A 22,267-nucleotide genomic window follows, 5' to 3' on the forward strand; every position below is an offset into this window, starting at 1 on the left:
AACATATTCAGACAGTATTATTATTTTTTTTTTATTGAACATAATTTCAGACTATTATTTTTATTTGTTATTGAACATATTCAGACAGTATCATTATTATTTTTTATTGAACATATTCAGACACAGTATTTTTATTATTATTATTATTTTTATTTTATTTTTTTATTGAACACATTCAGACACAGTATTTTATTATTATTTTTTATTTTATTTTTTTATTGAACACATTCAGACTACTATTATTATTTATTATTGAACTTATTCAGACTACTATTTTTATTTGTTATTGAACATATTCAGACAGTATTATTATTTTTTTTTATTGAACATAATTTCAGACTATTATTTTGCAGCCTGCATGAGGAGTGACGTCAGCGCGGATCACGTGATGACGGAAGGGCAGGGGCACGCACAGGGTTTTTTCACACTTTTGTAAACAACATGGCGATTCAGGACTGGCCCTGTTAGCCGACTGATCTCACACAGGGCTGTCAGATCTGTGGTTTTTCCTGTTAGGACGTGCAACCCGACGACAGTACCCCCGGATAGATCCTCGATCCCGCAGAGATCCGACAGAGACCTGGATCTGCAGGCTGTCCTGAAGACCGTTTGACAGTCAAACGGTACATTAGTGATGATAAGTCGTTAGCATTTTAAGCTAACTCAACAAAGTCAGCCTCTGAATCTTAATCGTGAGCTCTCGTTCACGGATATACCAGACAGGCTGTTCATTTGAAGCGGTGGAAGTAGAAAGGCTTTGTTAGATCACTGAAATGTGTGTGGTTTGAGTAAATGTAGTCTGTGTTTGCTAACTTCTGTCTTCACATTTCCTCTGTGTGTTTTTATGAACAGACTCTAATGCACATCCTGTTCCCCTCGGCTTCCCCAGGTACACCTCACACTCACTCACTCATTCTCTGCTTTGCTCTCCCTGCCAGGCTCCCTTCAGTCTATGGGCTCTCAGTCCAGTTCTGGGATGTCTGGTGGAAGGGGTTCTTCCAGTGGCAACCCAGCTGAGCAGTCTGAAGCAGCAGATCAGAGCCAGAGCAGCAGCAGCAGCAGCAGCAGCAGCAGCCGAGTCCGCAGGCCGGCTGAGAGGCAGCAAGGAGACAGACAGCCAGCTTCTGAGGAGGACGTCGACTTAGCTGAAGTGCTGGCTTACCTACTAAGAAGGTGAAATGAGTGTTAAAGCAACTGATACCAACACATCAAAGTAGAGACACAGGGAAGAAATGAAGCATCTAAGTCAGCTGTTCAGAAGTATCAGAATCAGAAATACTTTATTTATCCCGAGGGGGAATTCAGTCATTAAAGTTGCTCCTATACACAATAAGATAAGATACTCCTTTATTCATCCCACAACGGGGAAAATAAGTAAGAATATCAAATAATATTAATAGAAGAAAGTAATTAATAAGATATAAATGCAAATACAATGGACACTCTGGTGGTCTGTCTGGAGATCAAGAAGAGGACACTCTGGTGGTCTGTCTGGAGATCAGGAAGAGGACACTCTGGTGGTCTGTCTGGAGATCATGAAGAGGGCACTCTAGTGGTCTGTCTGGAGATCATGAAGAGGGCACTCTGGTGGTCTGTCTGGAGATCAGGAAGAGGGCACTCTGGTGGTCTGTCTGGAGATCAGGAAGAGGGCACTCTGGTGGTCTGTCTGGAGATCAGGAAGAGGGCACTCTGGTGGCCTGTCTGGAGATCAGTAAGAGGGCACTCTGGTGGTCTGTCTGGAGATCAGGAAGAGGGCACTCTGGGGGTCTGTCTGGAGATCAGGAAGAGGGCACTCTGGGGGTCTGTCTGGAGATCAGGAAGAGGGCACTCTGGTGGTCTGTCTGGAGATCAGGAAGAGGGCACTCTGGGGGTCTGTCTGGAGATCAGGAAGAGGGCACTCTGGTGGCCTGTCTGGAGATCAGTAAGAGGGCACTCTGGTGGTCTGTCTGGAGATCAGTAAGAGGGCACTCTGGTGGTCTGTCTGGAGATCAGGAAGAGGGCACTCTGGTGGTCTGTTTGGAGATCAAGAAGAGGGCACTCTGGTGGTCTGTCTGGAGATCAGTAAGAGGGCACTCTGGTGGTCAGTGTGGAGATCAGTAAGAGGGCACTCTGGTGGTCTGTCTGGAGATCAGGAAGAGGGCACTCTGGGGGTCTGTCTGGAGATCAGGAAGAGGGCACTCTGGTGGCCTGTCTGGAGATCAGTAAGAGGGCACTCTGGTGGTCTGTCTGGAGATCAGTAAGAGGGCACTCTGGTGGTCTGTCTGGAGATCAGGAAGAGGGCACTCTGGTGGTCTGTCTGGAGATCATGAAGAGGGCACTCTGGTGGTCTGTCTGGAGATCAGTAAGAGGGCACTCTGGTGGTCTGTCTGGAGCTCAGGAAGAGGGCACTGTGGTGGTCTGTCTGGAGATCAGTAAGAGGGCACTCTGGTGGTCAGTGTGGAGATCAGTAAGAGGGCACTCTGGTGGTCTGTCTGGAGATCAGGAAGAGGGCACTCTGGGGGTCTGTCTGGAGATCAGGAAGAGGGCACTCTGGGGGTCTGTCTGGAGATCAGGAAGAGGGCACTCTGGTGGTCTGTCTGGAGATCATGAAGAGGGCACTCTGGTGGTCTGTCTGGAGATCAGGAAGAGGGCACTCTGGTGGTCTGTCTGGAGATCAGGAAGAGGGCACTCTGGTGGTCTGTCTGGAGATCAGGAAGAGGACACTCTGGTGGTCTGTCTGGAGATCAGGAAGAGGGCACTCTGGTGGTCTGTCTGGAGATCAGGAAGAGGGCACTCTGGTGGCCTGTCTGAAGATCAGTAAGAGGGCACTCTGGTGGTCTGTCTGGAGATCAGGAAGAGGGCACTCTGGTGGCCTGTCTGGAGATCAGGAAGAGGGCACTCTGGTGGCCTGTCTGGAGATCAGTAAGAGGGTACTCTGGTGGTCTGTCTGGAGATCAGTAAGAGGGCACTCTGGTGGTCATTCTGGTGATCAGGAAGAGGGCACTCTGGGGGTCAGTCTGGAGATCAGTAAGAGGGCACTCTGGTGGTCTGTCTGGAGCTCAGGAAGAGGGCACTCTGGTGGTCTGTCTGGAGATCAGTAAGAGGGCACTCTGGTGGTCAGTGTGGAGATCAAGAAGAGGGCACTCTGGTGGTCTGTCTGGAGATCAGGAAGAGGGCACTCTGGTGGTCTGTTTGGAGATCAAGAAGAGGGCACTCTGGTGGTCTGTCTGGAGATCAGGAAGAGGGCACTCTGGTGGTCTGTCTGGAGATCAAGAAGAGGCCACTCTGGTGGTCTGTCTGGAGATCAGGAAGAGGGCACTCGGGTGGTCTGTTTGGAGATCAGGAAGAGGGCACTCTGGTGGTCTGTCTGGAGATCAGGAAGAGGGCACTCTGGTGGCCTGTCTGAAGATCAGTAAGAGGGCACTCTGGTGGTCTGTCTGGAGATCAGGAAGAGGGCACTCTGGTGGCCTGTCTGGAGATCAGTAAGAGGGCACTCTGGTGGCCTGTCTGGAGATCAGTAAGAGGGCACTCTGGTGGTCAGTCTGGAGATCAGGAAGAGGGCACTCTGGTGGTCTGTCTGGAGATCAGTAAGAGGGCACTCTGGTGGTCTGTCTGGAGATCAGTAAGAGGGCACTCTGGTGGTCAGTCTGGAGATCAGGAAGAGGGCACTCTGGTGGTCTGTCTGGAGATCAGTATGAGGGCACTCTGGTGGTCTGTCTGGAGCTCAGGAAGAGGGCACTCTGGTGGTCAGTCTGGAGATCAGTAAGAGGGCACTCTGGTGGTCTGTCTGGAGATCAGGAAGAGGGCACTCTGGTGGTCTGTCTGGAGATCAGTAAGAGGGCACTCTGGTGGTCAGTGTGGAGATCAGTAAGAGGGCACTCTGGTGGTCTGTCTGGAGATCAGGAAGAGGGCACTCTGGGGGTCTGTCTGGAGATCAGTAAGAGGGCACTCTGGTGGTCTGTCTGGAGATCAGGAAGAGGGCACTCTGGTGGTCTGTCTGGAGATCAGGAAGAGGGCACTCTGGTGGTCTGTCTGGAGATCAAGAAGAGGGCACTCTGGTGGTCTGTCTGGAGATCAGGAAGAGGGCACTCTGGTGGTCTGTTTGGAGATCAAGAAGAGGGCACTCTGGTGGTCTGTTTGGAGATCAAGAAGAGGGCACTCTGGTGGTCTGTCTGGAGATCAGGAAGAGGGCACTCTGGTGGTCTGTCTGGAGATCAAGAAGAGGCCACTCTGATGGTCTGTCTGGAGATCAGGAAGAGGGCACTCTGGTGGCCTGTTTGGAGATCAGGAAGAGGGCACTCTGGGGGTCTGTCTGGAGATCAGGAAGAGGGCACTCTGGTGGTCTGTCTGGAGATCAGGAAGAGGGCACTCTGGTGGTCTGCTTGGAGATCAAGAAGAGGGCACTCTGGTGGTCTGTCTGGAGATGAGGAAGAGGGCACTCTGGTGGTCTGTCTGGAGATCAGGAAGAGGGCACTCTGGTGGTCTGTTTGGAGATCAAGAAGAGGGCACTCTGGTGGTCTGTCTGGAGATCAGGAAGAGGGCACTCTGGTGGTCTGTCTGGAGTCTGGCTATGGCAGCATTGAGAACGTTGGATGCTGTAGTCTGGTTGTCAGAGGGGGGATGTAAACAGCTACCAGTATGACATGTGAGATCTCTCTGTGCAGATAATATGGTTGGAGGCCCACAGCGCTCTTGCTGCTATGCTGGTCTGCCCGAACAGTCTGGAAGCCGTCAATGGAGACGTTGTGGTCTGGAATATCCTGATGCAGCCACGTTTCTGTGAAGCACACCATGCTACATTCCTGAAACTCTGTCTGACTCCTGGCTCGTCCTGTTAGCTCGTCCATCTTGTTATCCAGAGATCTCACGTTGCCCACGATAAGAGAGGAGAGACACAGCTTCTATCTCCTCCCCATAAACCTCCGTCTCCTTATACCAGCTCTCCTCCTCGTAGCTCTATGCCTCCTCTGCCTCCATGTGTCCTAAATCCCCAGAGTTCTGCAGGAACATCCAGCTGTTACACTTCCAAATAAACGCATTTGCACACCTGGAGGCGAGTTATTGTGCCCCACACATCAGTCATAGAATAAATACATAAAAAAAAAAAAAAAAGTGCAGGTGTTAAGTGTAGAAAGATTTGCGGTGCTAATATATAAAAAGTGCATTAAAAGAGTGCAGTTAAAATATCTCTCATGATGAAATTCATTATGTTCCTCTGTTTGTCAGCACTTGGCCATGTCTGTGTCAGGAGCGTAAGTGATAAACCAGAGGAGTAGTCAGAGTGAAAGGATCAGAATCAGGCAGAGTCTGTATGAACACACAGACATTTCATTACTGATGTGACTCCCTAAAGCAAGTCAATGTTCCTTCATCTGCTGCAGAGTGTGAAATAGACAGTGTGCTGGGTTATAACATTTGGTTTATTGTGTATTGACTAGGGATGTCCATTTGAAGTATTCTCCATGATCAATCTTTAGAAATGTTAATGATCAATTATCCATTAATCATAGAAATAAAAAGAACATAGACGTTCTCTGTGTCAAAAACAATGCCACATGAGTTTTTCCCCTCTCCGGGTCGGAGGAGAGTCTTTACCCCGAGCAGAGGAGTTTAAGTATCTCGGGGTCTTGTTCATGAGTGAGGGGATGAGGGAGCGCCACCATTGACAGACGGATCGGGGCGGCGTCTGCAGTGATGTGGATGCTGTACCGGTCTGTTGTGTTGAAGAGGGAGCTGAGCCAGAAGGCAAAGCTCTCAATGTACCGGTCAATCTACGTTCCAACCCTCACCTATGGTCACGAGCTGTGGGTAGTGACCGAAAGAACGAGATCGCGAGATACAAGCGGCCGAAATGAGCTTTCTCCGCAGGGTGGCTGGGCTCGGCCTTAGAGACAGGGTCAGGAGTTCAGACATCAGGGAGAGGCTCAAAGTAGAGCCGCTGCTCCTCCAGATCCAGAGGAGCCAGATGAGGTGGTTCGGGCATCTGGTCAGGATGCCTCCTGGACGTCTCCCTGGGGAGGTTTTTGGGCGTGTCCGTCTGGGAGGAGACCACGGGGAAGACCCAGGACACCCTGGAGAGATTATATCTGTCAGCTGGCCTGGGAGCGCCTCGGTATCCTCCCAGAAGAGCTGGTGGAAGTGGCCGGGGAGAGGAGCGTCTGGGCTTCCCTGCTGAGACTGCTGCTGCGCGACCTGGACCCGGATAAGCGAAGGAAGATGGATGGATGGAGTTCTTCCCTAAATCAAATTTTACTTATCAACACAGCGTATATAACTGACAGTATTGAATATCTACGGATCGTATTGAGGTGTTCAAAATGTTAAACATGCTGAATATCAACATGTGGAGCAGGATCATAATCTCTGCAGACATACAGTCAAATAAGTGAAGGCTCAGACTTCAACAAGGGAACTGAACAGGATCAGATTTCAGACTCACAGAGTCCAGTTTTCTGTCTACTCGTTCTTATTTTGAAGAATAAGCATGTGAACATGTGTAGATAAAAAGCGCTCGTGGACCCCTGACGCACAGCTGAGCGTCTCCGCTGTGCACTGAACCTTTAACTGATTCACATGAAACATGCTTTAAACTTCAAACACCTCCCTGATAGCTGAACCTAATATGAGACCACATGATGTTTGATCCACGTGATAGAAAATCCAAACAAATAAACTTGTTTGAGTAAGTTCTTAACAATCAATTGTTCCAGACTCCATTAATTGTTAACATCCTGAGTATTGACATTGCATCACACCATTTGGACTGCTCTCCTGTTGACCTGAGGTTGTGTTTGTGTGTGTGTGCAGGGGCCAGGTCAGACTGGTCCATGGCAGCGGAGCCACCGGGCTGCAGCTGGTCCAGTCGTACTCGGACTCTGATGAGGACAGCGATGGAGCCTGGGAGGGTCGACTGGGCGACCGCTACAATCCACCAGGTAACCTCTTACTGACCCTGATCACTGTCCTCGTATACAGATTAAACACTAAATGATATCACAGAGTCCTGTTACACTGTTCTCTGCTGTTTTCACTGTCAGACATGTTGCTGTATACATGAACAGTGTTTAGGACTGTGTGTGTTATATTCTGTCACTGGAATATGCTACATTGTAAACACAAATACACAAGTTTAGAGTAATAAGATCCAAAGTAAGCGTTTGTGTGTTGCCATTAAGTCAATTGTGGAAATGTCTCTTTAAAATGGGTGTAACAATAAAAGCAGAAGGAGCAGGATTAAGTCAAATAAGAAGTAGATGCATCAAAGTATAACTCCCTTTAATCGTGAACCCTCTGGATCTGTGAGAAGTATTCAAGCTGTAGAAGATAGCTCTTGTATTAATCACAACATGAGGCTTTATTTCAAAGCCACACATCTTCTCTTAATGTCAGTTTAAGAAAAGCCGTCCTGCAGTTTGAAAGATGAACCCGTCCGACGCCACGTAACAGCCTCTGACAGTTTGATGCCTCCATGTTCTGATCACAATGTTGTTTTCTGTGCGTTGCTCACCCAGTGGACACCCAACCCGACACACACGAGGTGGACCTGAGTGAGATACGAACCCAGATCCTGCTGGCCACCGCCTCCTCTTCTCTGAAGGGCAGACAGAGTTTCACCCACATGTTAACAGAGGTCAGACTGTGAAAGACATTGTGTTGGTTTTGGGGTCAGCAGTGGGTCACTCTGTAGCAGTGATGATACATTTAAATCTGCATCCTCCACAGGTTTATAAGAAGTGTGTGAGATGATTAAGAGTCCTTCTTTAGAGGGGTGGTTTCGTAGAGGTACTAGTCATTAGTAAATGTTTTACCCACAGGGGATGCTGGACTCTGCCTTTTGTTCATTTGATAACCAGAAGCTACATGCTATGAACCACTGCAGACAGGCTCAACACCACCATGTAATCTAGTTAATATAGAAACTCCTCCACAAACACTGACGTTGGTGTGAGTGTACACTCCATGCAGACGTTCCTCAGTGCTTCACTTTGCCACAAAAGGTCATTCAGGGCGCGGACTGATACGGGACTTCCACCAGATCTGTGTCCGGTCCGTCTCCGATCCGCTGCGGTCCGTCTCTGTGCTCTCTCGTCCATCAACACAGGTTGTGTTTTCAGAACGCAGCACAGAGCAGGACCTCCGGACAGCTGGAGTCATGTGACCCAGGTTTTCCTGCAGTAATCACTGAATCAAGGATTCTCCTCCTCCTCTCCTCATCCATGTTTCAGGTCCTCTGACGGTTTGTTGTTGTAGTTAAGTGAAATACGATCTGGTGATAACACAGAGTGTTTTATTCTGAAAATTAACCGGATGTTTTCATTTTGTTTTGGTGAAACCTGACTTCCTGTCCCGCTCCATCTGCTCTGTTGAGATTGATGCGTTGTGCTCCGGCATCTGGCAAAAATAGAAGTCTTGTGTATCTGATCCGGAGGACTCCGACCTGCCGGATCAGAGACACGGCCAGAACCCAACGGAGCGGATCCAGTAGAAGTTAACACATTGAATAGAATAGAAACTTATCAGATCCAGTGCTGTGACGGATCAGAGACACGGATCTGGTGGAATTTGGCCGTTAGCCCAATGGTTAAGTTGTGCGCCCATGTAGCGGGTGACCCAGGTTTGATTCCAACCTGTGGCTCCTTTCCTGCATGTCCCCTCCCTCTCTCTCCCTGTTTCCTCCTCTGTCCACTGTCCTCTCCTCTATAAGGTGTAAAAGCACAAACTATATATTTAAAAAAACATTCATTTTTGCACGACTCTCAGATCTGACGCATACATGTGCTTCCACCCGCAGCGCACTGATCGCCTTCATCAGCGTCAGGGTCTGCAGGCTTTAAAAGAGACAAAAATACAACCAAACTAAAACTCAGTGACCCTGACTCTTTACTGAGGACACACAGGGACGCCTTTATGAACAACAGTTCACAGAAAAAGAACAGAGAGAGGAGAAACTTCTTCTCTAACAGGAGAGCAGCAGAGATCCAGAGTTACCTGGTGGAGCAGGTGTGGAAACTGTGAGCCCCTCAACCCAGAGAGCTCCTGCTGTCAGGACTGGGACTTCAGGACCTTCCTGAATCAGAGGAGACCAGCGGCTCACATACGGCTCACTGAGTTTAGCCTCACTGAACGCTGCAGTTTCAATGACTCTTTAAATATTTCTTTGTTTCTTGTTCCATAATGAGACAACCCAGAGTCCGCATGTTATGTCCACCTCATCAAATACACTGTGCTAGCTGTTAGAGGAAGACTGACCTGAACTAAACTCTGTAACTAGTAGGCTTGCAAAATTCAGGGAATTTTCAAAGTTGGAAACTTTCCATGGGAATAAACGGGAATAAAGCAGGAATTGACTAAATTGAAGGTTGGCTCTTAATAGGGAACTTAAATATAGTTGGGGAAAATATATTTTATCACAATCCTGACTAAAACAACCAGATTTCATGTAAGTACAGTTGAATATCTATGCTATTCCTCAATCACATGCACATAGCACACTGCTTACTGCAGGACTATTGAGACCACGCCCCCTACATGCACTGTGCATTCCTCCATCTCATGCACACATGATTTCTATTTTGGATGGATGTCTGCTTATAACAAACAAATATTTATGCTTTGATATGATACCTTTCCATTAAATTACCCTCAATTCACAGTTCATTCCCATAATTCCCATGGAAAGTTTCCAATTTGGAATATTTCCAAAATTCCCCAGCTAAGCTTCCAATGTTACTGGAAATGTTCCACTCCTTTGCAACCCTAATAACTATATCTGTCAGCCAGATAATGTTCAGCCTTTGCTGCTTAATTACGTCAAGCTGGGATGAAAAAAATCCTAATTCATAAGAAACCAGTCTACAGAAGACAAGTTATAGACCTGATCATCTGATCAGTACGCTGCAGGCAGAAGAACACTGACATACTGTATTTGTCTCATCTGGGAATCGTGCAAAAATGGAAAGAATGTGAATGTCTTAATGGATTATAAACTCACGGCGACATCAGTGAGGGTAGGAGTTTCTATAAATGACGTGGTAGCATTGACTGCAGCGGTTGTTAGCCTAGCTTCTGTTGCATTTATCAACAAAGGGGCCGAGCTGAGCGGCATCCCCTGTTGGTAACACACTTCCTGTTGACCTGACCCCACTCCAGATAAACACGGACTACCCCTTTAATGTAGGAGTGATGTTTTGAAGGAGGTTCCCTCTCTCTGCCAGCCTGTGTAGATCCATGTTGATGTTTAACCGTGTTTGTTCTTCTTTCAGAGGGAACAAGGCAGATGTCGAGGCACCAGCTTTTCCCACGGAGAGTGCAGTCGTATCCGCACACAGTAAGTCCCTTCAGTTTGACACATCCACGTATCAACACATTGCTGCAGGGTCACAAAGACTATGTATGGAGAAACACAGTGAGGGGCACGTCCTGTATGTTTCATGAGACTGATCGGGTCTCGTTCTGGTGATAATTGGTGAGCTGAATGTGATGTTTGTAAGAGGAGTCTTGCTGATGTCTCTGGAATGATATCGGCTCTTTTTCTTTACAGTTTTCTGCCAAACTATGTTTCCCACAAGGATACGTACCAGCAGAAAGCCTTCTGTGGAGTGTACAGTGAGGATGGCAACATGTTCCTCTCTGCCTGCCAAGGTAAACAAGCCCAGATCCACCACGAGAACCCAGAGGAGCTGAATTAGATCTGACAGTGATTCTGAGTTTCTGTTATAAATGAAACAAAAAACATGAGGATGTTATAGAAGATACCAAATCTAGTGTATTTGTTACTTCTCAGCTCATGTATCATGTGTTTTTCTTGTGTTTCCTGGTTCAGATCAGAACATCCGCTTGTATGACACCAGCAAGGGGCGCTTTAACCTGCGGCGAACAGTGAAGGCTCGTGATGTGGGCTGGAGTGTGCTGGACGTGTGCTTTACTCCAGACGCGCAGCATGTGCTCTACTCCAGCTGGTCTGACTACAGTAAGGCTCTGGGACTACACAGTATATTATACTTTGTAATGCTCTCCGTCAATGATGCTAACTGCTGCAGAGTCCTGTAGACAGGGGTAACGACATGTGTTGCTTTGATTGATTAGTTCATAATAACTAAGCGCAGTATTTGGCTTCAAACTGGAGGCTGTGAGTTTCTGCTGACAGCCTCGACTGTCACATAAATCTGACCCAAAGTGAGGCCATAAACTTCCTGCTTTAAGAAGTCAGAAGGATCAACGCTAACTTTCTGTTAGCATGCAAATGAAAATCCACTGCCATCACGCAGCCAACATGTATAAAGTCTGAAGCTGCAAAAAATGAAATGCTTTAGTAATCCCAACACACTTTCTCCTCAGACTCTTTCCAAACAGAGCAGGTCTAGACCGTCCTCTATGTTCTATTATTAACAAAGACCCAACATCAAGACAGGATCAGATCCAGTCCCATCTTACAGACAGGACTCAGTCTGATCTCATCTTAATCCACCATGAGCAGAGCACTTTGCAGCATTTAGCAAGTTACAGTGGCAAGGACAAACTTCCTTTAACAGGCAGAAACCTCCAACAGGACCAGACTCATGTTAGACACACATCTGCTGAGACCGTGTTGGAGAGAGGGATAGAGGGAGATGAAGAGAGAGAGAGATGATAGTGGGGAGACGGATAGTAGTAGTTGTAGCAGCAGTGTGTACTCTCACACAGTACTTAAAATTCTCACAATGGCACAACAAAGCTCTATTTCTATATAACTCGTAGTGCATGCTCAGTGTTTGTTCACTATTCTCTGCTCAATGCAGACCTGTCACTTTATAGATGCAAAGGAAATCACTCTTTGTCTCGACATGTGCCAGTGATGACCCAGATATAAGTTCTCTCTTCATCTCCCTCTATCCCTCTCTCCAACACGGTCTCAGCAGATGTGTGTCTAACATGAGTCTGGTCCTGCTGGAGGTTTCTGCCTGTTAAAGGAAGTGCCCTATTACCCCTCTAGAACACTACGCTCCGAACATGCAGGCCTGCTCATCGTACCTAATGTCTCTAAAAGTAGTATGGGAGGTAGAACCTTCAGTCATCAAGCCCATCTCCTTTGGAATCATCTACCAGTCAGGGTCCGGGACGCAGACACCCTCTCTACTTTTAAGAGTAGGCTTCAAACTTTCCTTTTTGATAAAGCCTATAGTTAGAGCTGGATCAGGCTTGGACCAGCTCTTAGTTATGCTGCTATGGACTTAGACTGACACACTGGGATCCTGTCTTTCCCTCTCTCTCCTCTGTCTGCCTGTCTCTTACTTTAACTGAGTCGTTGGCACGTATATTTTGGGGGTTGCAGGTTGAAAAGTTCAGGAACCACAGGCTGTTTTATTATACTGGGGACTGTTGGTTGATTATATCTAGATATAATAATAATAATAATAATAATAATATCAATTATAATAATAATAATAATAATAATATCAATTATAATAATAATAATAATAATAATAATAACTTTATCTATAACGTACCTTTAAAAACAAAAGTTTACAAAGTGCTTTGACAAACAAAGTATGATTCGAACAACAAAGTAAACCTTTGACAGACAGGGAGGAGGAATTTAAACAATGCAGAATACAACCAGAGGTTAAAAAGAACACATGTAAATTAAACAGAATGAAGTGGTGAGACAATAGACCAGTAAATCATTGCTTAAGAGGTTTTTCAAGGATAAATAAATAAATGAATAAATACATAAAAATGGATTAAATAAATAAATGAATAAATAAATAAAATAAAGATATAACAATATATAATAAATATGGATATATGAAATAAATAAATAAAATAAATAAATACATAAAAGATGGATAAATGAAAAGAAAAAGAATAAATAAATCAAATGAATAAGTAAAATAAATATAAATAAATACATAAAAATAGATAATTAAATAAAAGCATTAAAATGACAATAGAAGAGGTTTTCAGAATAAGAGGAAGACATCACATCGGAAAAATTAGAAAAAATGAAAAGGATAAATGAGGAACTTTAAAATACTCAAAAAAAATTAAAACAATAAATAATCAAATAAAATAATGAAATAAAATCTAAAACAATGAATTAGTTGGAGAAAACTAAAACTAATAATCATATAGAAGTGAAAGCGGTTAGAAGGATGAAGTCACATAAAAGCTGTAAGTCTGTAAAAATGAGTCTTAAGAAGAGATTTAAAAGATGTCACTGACTCTGTGAGCCTTATCTCCTCAGGGAGGTCGTTCCAGAGTCGAGGGGCTCTGATGGAGAAACCTCGATCCCCTTTGGATTTGAGCCTTGAATTTGGAACGACCAAAAGTGCTCCACCTGAGGATCTAAGGCCAGGAGAAGGCTCATAATATTGTATTTTTTTTTAACCCCAGGTTTTCTTCCACCAGGTCGGACAACATGTCACGATGCAACGTGCTGTTCTAATCATACACTCTCTGTTGTGTCTTCCTGCAGTTCACTTGTGCAGTATAGACGGGGACAGTGAAAACCACACCGCCTTGGACCTCAAGTTAGTGTTTCCCTCATAGTAACTTATAACATGACAGAGCAGGTAAGCCATCACAGCCAGCCCTGCTCTGCCTTCATTAACACCTGGATATGAATGATGCTGTCAGAACCTGTCACCTCCACATCCATCCTGCTCTCTCTCTCTCTGTGTGTGTGTGTGTGTGTGTGTGTGTGTGTGTGTGTGTGTGTGTGTGTGTGTGTGTGTGTGTGTGTGTGTGTGTGTGTGTGTGTGTGTGTGTGTGTGTGTGTGTGTTAAACAAGCTCATTGCACACTTAACAACAGAATAGTTTCAGACGTGTGCCTCCATCGTTTGCTTCGTATTGATGTACAGTTGACAGAGTGATGGTGTGATTTAAATTTGGTGCTATTGCTGAGATGTCAACCAGCTTGTGTGTGTTTTCATGTGTGTGTGTGTGTGTTTTGTAGCCCAGATGAGAGGAGGTTCTGTGTGTTCTCACTGGCTGCATCCACAGATGGCAATGAGATCCTAGGAGGGTGAGTACAATTTGCTATTATGTTTGAAGGCAGCATGTGACGGTGTTGAAAGCAGGACTTCAGTTTGTGTTGGATGTGTCGATTGAAGCAGCATTTGTCTCTTTACAGCAGTCGATTCAAGGCTGAAGTTGAATAGATGTGTAGTTATTGAAAAGGAGACCTCCACACTTGATTTAAAGCTCTCTTGTTTCAGCTGGTGAGGATTCATTCTCTGTCTCCTCTCTGCTTTCAGGGCGAACGACGGCTGCCTTTATGTTTTTGATCTGGAGCAGAATAAACGAACGTTGAAGGTTAGTGTGCAGACTGAGGTGTTCCTGCTTCCTTCCCTGTATTTCCCTGTTCTGAGTCTCGTCTTCCTCGTATGAGTGTGCTTCCTCCTGGGTTCAAGGTGAGTCCGGCATTAGCTGGTTCACTCAGAGGTTTCCCGTCTGCAAGTCTGCAGAGAAGCCACACCCCTCCTCCTCCCAAAACCCCCTCTGTGTGGAAGTCAGGGGCTGGTCTCTGCCATCTGCTTCATCACTGTCTCGTGTGCTCCCTCATTACCTCTGAATCCACTGTGTCCGTCTTACCTCTGACCTTGGGCCCATTCATCGGGATGATTCTAACCCTGGTTGTTATTTAATAACTCTTTAACTATGATACCAAACCCAGAGACCAGCAGAGTCTTCTTTTTATTAAACCTTTATTTAACCAGATGAGAACCCATTGAGATCAAGTCTCTTTTACAAGGGCGACCTGGCCAAGAGGTCAGCAGCACACGTCAAAATAAATAGTACAGTTCAATTGTATGGAGCATATATACAGACAGTATGTAGAAACAATCAACCATTTAAAAGTTCAACTAATTTGCAAATACAGTGAAATTTGTGATCACAAAACAGCATTTTTTCTAAAAACACAGGCGTGTTCTGTGGTCTGTCTTTCTTTTAAAGCTAGGGTTGGTAGTCACAGAAAACTAGCATGAATTTGAATGTAGCATTTCCTCAGGACTTCATCTAACCCCTCCCCCCCTCCCCTCGGAGCTCCTCCAAAACGACGCCCCCGCTCACATTCAGGAGCGCCGCTGATTCACGACCATATGATGGTGACTGATTCAAAACCGGTCCTCAGCACAGTGTTTGTGTTTTGCACTACGTCAACTCATGTCTCACTCAGCGGTAAGAAAACACCAAAACATTCTCATAGTGAAAGTTAAAAACACAAACAAACATGAAATGTACGCTCTGCAGGAGGCGGGCAGAACGGCAGGACAGGATTTGATTGGTTTCATAATGTGGCTCCTGATGGCAGGGATTGGTTGGTGTTTCCCCAGGTTTTAAAACCAGATTAATATTTGGAGTACGGATTGTTTAGATCTAAAAAGTCCTTTAACTGGTTGCTGACTATCCTTTCAGAAAGTAAGTGTTGGTGTTCTTTAAATCCTCTCTGCCATAGAGCTCCATTGTTGAAAGTGCTTTAACACACCAATGTGCCAAACCGGCGTCTAAGTGACATTTATTACAATAGACTCTGGCGATCATCCCACATGCATTGTTCTTCTGCTAAACTTCACACTAGAGCAGAATATTTGTGGGAAAAAGTCCAGAACAAAAGAAGTTTTCAAAGAGACAGTGTATGGACTTTAAAGGAGCAGTTCACCTTTTAAAAAAGGACGTTTTTGATCTTTAAACACATGACCCACGTGATCCCAACAACAGTTTATTGCCAGGGACTGTTTTCTTCAACATGAGTATTTATAAGGCGGTGATGCTATCATCTGTGTTCTCATATGACCTCAGTCAGCAGTGTGCACAGCTGCTCATTTAACATGTGTGTAATCTGTGTCCATGCTTCAAAGCTGGAGTCTGCCGGTTCTTCTGAGACGGTTCTTCAGTCTTCAGTAAAATGTGTTTTCCATCACATTGAACTTCTACGTTCTTCATCTTTCTGTTTCTCTCTTTAACGTACACTCACTTCTGCACAAGCACGCAGATAAAGACACGTGAACAGGAGCGAGTGCTGCACACTGCCTCTCACATCATCTTCCTCTGGCTCGGTGGCTCGCACGCCCTCCACCACAGGCGCACTGACTGTCGCTCTTTTGTTTCCCTGCTCGTCAGATTGATGCCCATGAGGACGACGTGAATGCGGTGGCGTTCGCTGACAGCTCGTCCCAGCTGCTCTTCTCTGGCAGTGACGACGCGCTGTGCAAGGTGTGGGACAGACGGACGCTGCGGGAAGACAGACCGCAGCCTGTCGGACAGCTGGCCGGCCATCGAGACGGCATCACCTTCATCCACAGCAAGGTGGGGGGTGGAGGAGAGGAGGGCTGCTGGTGTTTTATCAAGCTGCCACTTTAAGGTTCCTCAAGTCCTCTGGGCTGTTGATCTGATTGATGATTGGTAGATTAACTAAAGGTCAATATCAGCCCAGAGGAGTTTATGATGAGTCCTTTAAATGGGTCCAGTATTGAGGTTTATCCCCTCCTTTATATAATGTAGTCCTCTTAACCTGGGCCATGTCTTTGTCAGGGGGACGCCCGCTATCTGATCAGCAACTCCAAGGACCAGTCCATCAAACTCTGGGACGTCAGGAAGTTCTCCCCCAAAGAAGGGCTGGCAGCCTCCCGCCTGGCTGTCACCCAACAAAACTGGGACTACCGCTGGCAGCAGGTCCCCCAGAGAGGTGAGGAGGGAGGGAGGGAGGGAGGGTGGGAGGGAGGAGAAAGGAGAGGAGTGGAGTTAGAGGAGAAGAGACACGAGAGGAGAGGAGAGGAGAGGAGAGGAGAGGAGAGGAGAGGAGAGGAGAGGAGAGGAGAGGAGAGGAGAGGAGAGGAGAGGGACAGGGACAGGGACAGGGACAGGGACAAGGAAAGGAGTTAGAGGAGAGGACAGGACAGGGACAAGGAGATGAGAGGAGGTAGTGAGGGAGGGAGGAGAGGACTGGAATGGAGTTAGAGGAGAGGAGACGAGAGGAGAGGAGTTAGAGGAAAGGAGGGAGGGAGGGAGGAGAGGACTGGAATGGAGTTAGAGGAGAGGAGAGGATTTAGAGGAGAGGAGACGAGAAGGGGAGGTCTGTGTGTGTGTGTTTGTGAGTGAAAAAGAGAGTAAGGAGATAGAGAGATGAGTGAAGGAGGGGAGAAGGGTGAAGTAAGATCTGGTTTAAGGAGAGAGGAGGTGAAGGAGGAAGAGTTGAGCTGTAGTTTCCTCTCTTGAGGCCTGAACGTAAACCTGTAAACTCGTCCTCTCTGGTTCGTTATTAATAATCATAAAGAGGATTCAGATGATGATGATGATGATGATGATGATGATGATGTTGTGATTGATCTTCGTCCTGTCCTTTCTTTCAGCCCTGAAGAAACACAAGCTGACCGGAGACACCTCTGTGATGACGTACCGGGGACACGGCGTCCTGCACACCCTCATCCGCTGCCGCTTCTCCCCAGAGTTCAGCACAGGGCAGAGGTTCATCTACTCCGGCTGCTCCACGGGGAAAATCATCAGTGAGTCTGACCATGTGACACCTGAACGATACACTCATGTTACTCTGTGTTAGCATGATTAAAGGGACATGTTATACCAAACATGATGTTAAAGATCTTTCACTCTCTGTGTCTGTCCAGTTTACGACGTGCTGACGGGCGCCGTCGTCTCCAGGCTGTCCGGACACGATGCGTGTGTGCGGGACGTCACCTGGCACCCGTACGAGGACAACATCATCAGCAGCTCTGTGAGGACTGTTACACTGTTCACCTGGAGGCAGCGTGTGGAAGCTCCTGAACATACATGTTACACTACATTAAAGAGAGGCACTGTTCACATACACAGAGTTCATTCAGTAGAGTTAAAGCAGACGAGTTCATCCAGTGATCATGAAGGAGGAGGAGTCTCTGACTTCAGAGGTCACATGACTCACTTTCTTTTTGTCATTCAACTTTTTTTATTGCATTTTTTCAGTATTTCTATGTTTACCACAAGTTACCAAATTATATATAAGTTATACAAAACCAACAAACAGAATTTTCTTTTTACAAAAAATATTAATGTTAAATAAAGGAATAATAACAATAAACTGTACAAACAAAAAGGAAGATAAACATAAGAAAACAAGGTAAACAAAGAGTGTAAATAAACAGAAAAAGAAGAAGCATTCCTATCCCTATTGGTGATGTTTACAGGTGAACATGTATTGTATTTCTGGTCACAATATTACTTTGACTTTTCATAATCATACATGACGTTCACTAGAAAAAGAGGACAGATTAATTGCACATCAAATACCATCATAGTCACCTTCTCCAATCATTTCCAGATAAGGACCCCATATAGACCTGAATACTTGTTATGATTGATTCTGTAGAGAAGCTGTTCTAAAGAAGCTATCCTGGCCACTTCATCTCTCCATTCACTAAAACAGATCTTCTGATTTGATTTCCAAATTCTCAGCACTGTCCTGCATCCTGTTATCAAAGCTCATTTCACCCTGAGATACATGTTTGAGGGCAGATTATCCTCCTCTGGTAAAATACCTAGTACACATAACACTGGGCTCTTAGTGGACTCTGTTTTTAACACATCATTAATACATTTGACTATAGCTGACCAGAAGTCCTTTACCATTTCACATTCATACAGCATGTGGATCAGTGTGCCCCAGCTTTTATTACATCTCCAACAACTGTGGTCCTGTCTAAGCCCCATGACATCTTGAGGGTGTCCAATAACTCCTGTTATTGTTTTGAATATGATTAGGCGTGTCTGCATGTCTCGGCTGTGTAGTACCATGACTGAACTCATTTTACCCAGGCCTCTCTGTTTATAGACATTATTAGATCTTTTTCCCATGCAACTTTAACGTCTGCATAGTTTGGGAGTTGATGTTTCCTTAATTCTTTATAAATCCTGGATGTCCCTCCCTCTAAGCTTTCAGCTTGAAGGCCATAGCTTCTGAATGCAAGTGACTCAGGCAATGGTTTTGTTGCTTTCTGCTTTTAACACACAACTTCTTATTTGAAGATATTTCCAAAAATCTTTCCTAGGTATATTATATTTAGACTAGGGATGTAACCATACACTCAACCCACGATACGATTCAAACCCCGATTTTTAGTTCATGATGCGATTCACTCACGATTCTCTAACGATTTTCAACAAAACTGGATTGAACTCAAAATTTAAATAACTATTATTGTATTTCAGTCCTCAGATATGGACAGTTGGGATATATATTTGTTCTCTTATATTTCTTTGTAAACAAAGTCATCCTTTTTTATTTTGAAGGTGTGTTGTAACTCAAATTAAACCACTGCACACTTTTTTTCAGCAACTTAAAAAAAACTAAAAATCCCCGTACAAAAATACCTTGTTGGAAAATTTCAGAACAATCATAGAGAAATGGAAAGTGAACGATTCCCAAATGAAAGTATTAAATATTAAAACAAATAAGGTCAATCTCTTTAAATTAGGGATGTAAATTTCAAGTATTCTCCGTGATCGATCTTTGGAAATGTTAACGATCAATTATCATTTAATCATTTAAAAAACGTAAATGTTTTCCATGTTAGAAATAATGACAAATGTGTTTTTCCCCCTAAATCAAATGTTCCTTCATGACACAGTGTAATAACTGACGGTATTAAACAGCTACAGATCATATTGAGGTGTTCAACATGTTAACACCCTGAATATCAACGTGAGGAGCAGCTTATAAATACTCTCTGTGGACGCATGGTCATAGAGTAAAGACTCAGACTACAACATGTGGATTTACTGCAACAGGATCAGATTTCAGACTCAGTGTCCAGTTTTCTGTCTACTCCTTCTTATTGAGAAAAATAAGCATTTAAACGTGGTCAGGTGTCAGCTGGGAGCACAACCGGGTCAGAATCAGTCCGGCGGTGGAGAAAAAAAGCTCTCGTGGAGACCTGTCACTCAGCTGCAGCCCCCAGCTGAGCGTCTCCACTGTGATCAACACCTTCAGTCAGCTGATTCTGAAACATGCTTTAAACTTAAAACACCTCCACTCAGTGAGTGACGAGAGAGCAGCTAGAGACTTCATGATGTTTAACACGTGGAGTATAATACAGATAGCGCCTTCTACTGTTTATAAAAAATATCCAGACACAAATGTAGTTGAATGGATTTTAATCAACCCTTATTTGATCCATTTTTTACCGTCTTGCGATATATCCTTACATCCCTAATTCAGACACTAGTTGTTCAAAGGAGAGTACATTTTTTCCATCAAACTGATCTTCCATTAACATTACCCCAGCTCTCACGCAGTTTTCCCACATGATAGATTTCTCATTTATTTGTAGTGACTTATCATAACATATGGATGATCCTTTGTTGTAATAGGGATTCATCTGACAGGTCTGATGAGCTCTTTTCTAACTGTCTCTAGCAAATGCCAGAACAGGGTTTCTAAAAGGAATGTCCCCTCCTGTCTGAGTAAGGAAAGCTTGTATTGAAAAGGGTTCCAGCAGCTCTTTTTCTATTGCCACCCATGCAGGGGCAGAGGTTTCAGCTAGATCTGATTTAGATAACTGAGTGAAGAAGCATAATGGTACCAGTCCAGTCTTGGGCATCCCAGTCCCGCTTCTTCCACTGGGGCAAATCATCTCTTGGCACACATGGCTCATTTTCAAATATCAGAGCATTATTCATCTCGTCTGTTTGTGTGTTTCGGACTTGAATCAGTTCCTCTCTGAGCTGTAGATCAAAGTGTTCCTGACCTATCTGTGTGTGTTCCTCCACAGTGGGACGGAGCGGTGCGGATGTGGGAGCACAGACAGACCCATCCTCTGGAGGAGGAGAGAGAGAGGGACAGAGACTGACGGCAGGAGAAAAGAACTTTGAGACCAGAGAAGAAGAAACACAAAGAGAGAGGACGTGACGTCTCTTCATGAGGACAACGAGAAGCTCAGACCTGGGAGAGACTTTAATTACTTTCAATTCAATGCTGGATATTATTAATTACATTACAGAGTGGTTGTTAGGTGTTCATATGAGAGGCATTATAACCTTACACTGTTGGGGACAGACGGGGCACTGTGGCCTCCTTCTGTCCTTGTTCCCGCCTCACTGTCTTGCGCAGAGTTAACGGGCCATGGCTTTTTTATTCGGCCTGAAACACGTCACAACAACGCGCCCAAGCTCCCGTCGCTGAGTGCAGCACTTACTTCAGAGAGCTTTGAAATGAAAGGTAAGTTAGATAAATCAAAGTTGGATAATGCACGGAGAAGCTGAGGGTGATTCTGTATAAATGTATAGTATTTTAATGGGATGTGTGTTCAGGGAGTGTCTTTAGACCGTTTTCAGTTTGCTGACTTAGCTGTTAGGATCACATGAGTCCTCTCTGAAGGTCTGTCATGTTTAAATTCCACATTTAAAAACCCTAATCATGTAAAGATCCAGCACATGGAGAACTCTCACAGACTGCTGCGTCACGATCAGCTGTTCCAGAGGTCAGCATGCAAGTCTCCACCAAACCAAGATCACAAGGAAACCCAAATGTTTAAGTGTTTAACTCACAATGATTGTATCATAGATACTCTTTAGACCATGTATTCAAACACAGGGACGGCCTGAGGTCTGAAGTCTGTGCCTGGTCCTGGATCAGCACTCACCCTGAGCCGAATCAATGAGAGGAAACGTGTGGGCCGATATAAACCTGTGATCTGTGAAAAGATTTGAATGTTTGTGATAAAATGTTAAAGATAAAGGGACTGGGTATGTGTGTGTGGACTTCATGTACACACTTATCTGTATATGCAATTTTCAGGGGTTTCTATCAATCCAGACGTTGTTTTACAGTAACAATAAAACCTCCCTTTAAATGTATCACTGATGAGCCTTCATGCTGAGTATCTGTGGGTGATATCATGCAGCGCTTTAAACATGCAGAAAGGAAGCTATCGGTGAACTCAGAACTATGTCTTCACATTGAGCAGATCTTCTAAAAGTGGGTCCAGAGCGAGACTGCCCCCCCCTCATCTAAGTCCTCACCCTGAAGCTGAATGCAGCTGTTACATGTGAGTAACATTTATTTAGTAAAACACCTCTGAGCATGCTCACAAAGTGCCTCACAAAGTATCAATACACAGTGCTGATCCAAATTTTAAGACCAGTTGAAAAATGGCACAAATTTACATTTTGCACTGTTGGATGTTAAGAAGGCTCTAAGTAGAGCTTCAACATGCAAAAAGAAGGAATGGGAGGGAGACAAAAAAAAAAAAAAAAGTAAGCAATGTTTTAACTATTAAAGTGAAATAGGTTGTTCATCAGCAGATCACAAGTTTAAGA

General features: G+C 44.9%; 1 protein-coding gene across 1 annotated transcript; it reads left to right on the forward strand.

Moving 5' to 3' along the window:
- Positions 1-410: 410 nt before the first annotated feature.
- Positions 411-21,805, forward strand: dcaf11 (ddb1 and cul4 associated factor 11). The gene is made up of 15 exons (XM_034706430.1): positions 411-623; positions 939-1,173; positions 6,787-6,914; positions 7,491-7,609; positions 10,242-10,306; positions 10,520-10,620; positions 10,802-10,948; positions 13,433-13,487; positions 13,914-13,982; positions 14,215-14,272; positions 16,082-16,267; positions 16,493-16,646; positions 17,311-17,463; positions 17,584-17,690; positions 20,722-21,805. Exons 2-15 carry the CDS (start codon positions 953-955, stop codon positions 20,797-20,799), a joined length of 1,641 nt encoding a protein of 546 aa, XP_034562321.1. The 5' UTR covers positions 411-623; positions 939-952; the 3' UTR covers positions 20,800-21,805.
- Positions 21,806-22,267: the final 462 nt, after the last annotated feature.

This window comes from Notolabrus celidotus, chromosome 17, assembly GCF_009762535.1.
Source record: "Notolabrus celidotus isolate fNotCel1 chromosome 17, fNotCel1.pri, whole genome shotgun sequence".
NCBI lineage: Eukaryota > Metazoa > Chordata > Actinopteri > Labriformes > Labridae > Notolabrus > Notolabrus celidotus.

Coding starts and splice junctions, on each gene's coding strand:
- dcaf11 (XM_034706430.1), top strand. CDS start 953: ATGGGCTCTCAGTCCAGTTCTGGGATGTCTGGTGGAAGGGGTTCTTCC. Junction 7,610..10,241: donor TCACCCACATGTTAACAGAG/GTCAGACTGTGA, acceptor TTCTTCTTTCAG/AGGGAACAAGGCAGATGTCG. Junction 10,949..13,432: donor CTCCAGCTGGTCTGACTACA/GTAAGGCTCTGG, acceptor GTCTTCCTGCAG/TTCACTTGTGCAGTATAGAC.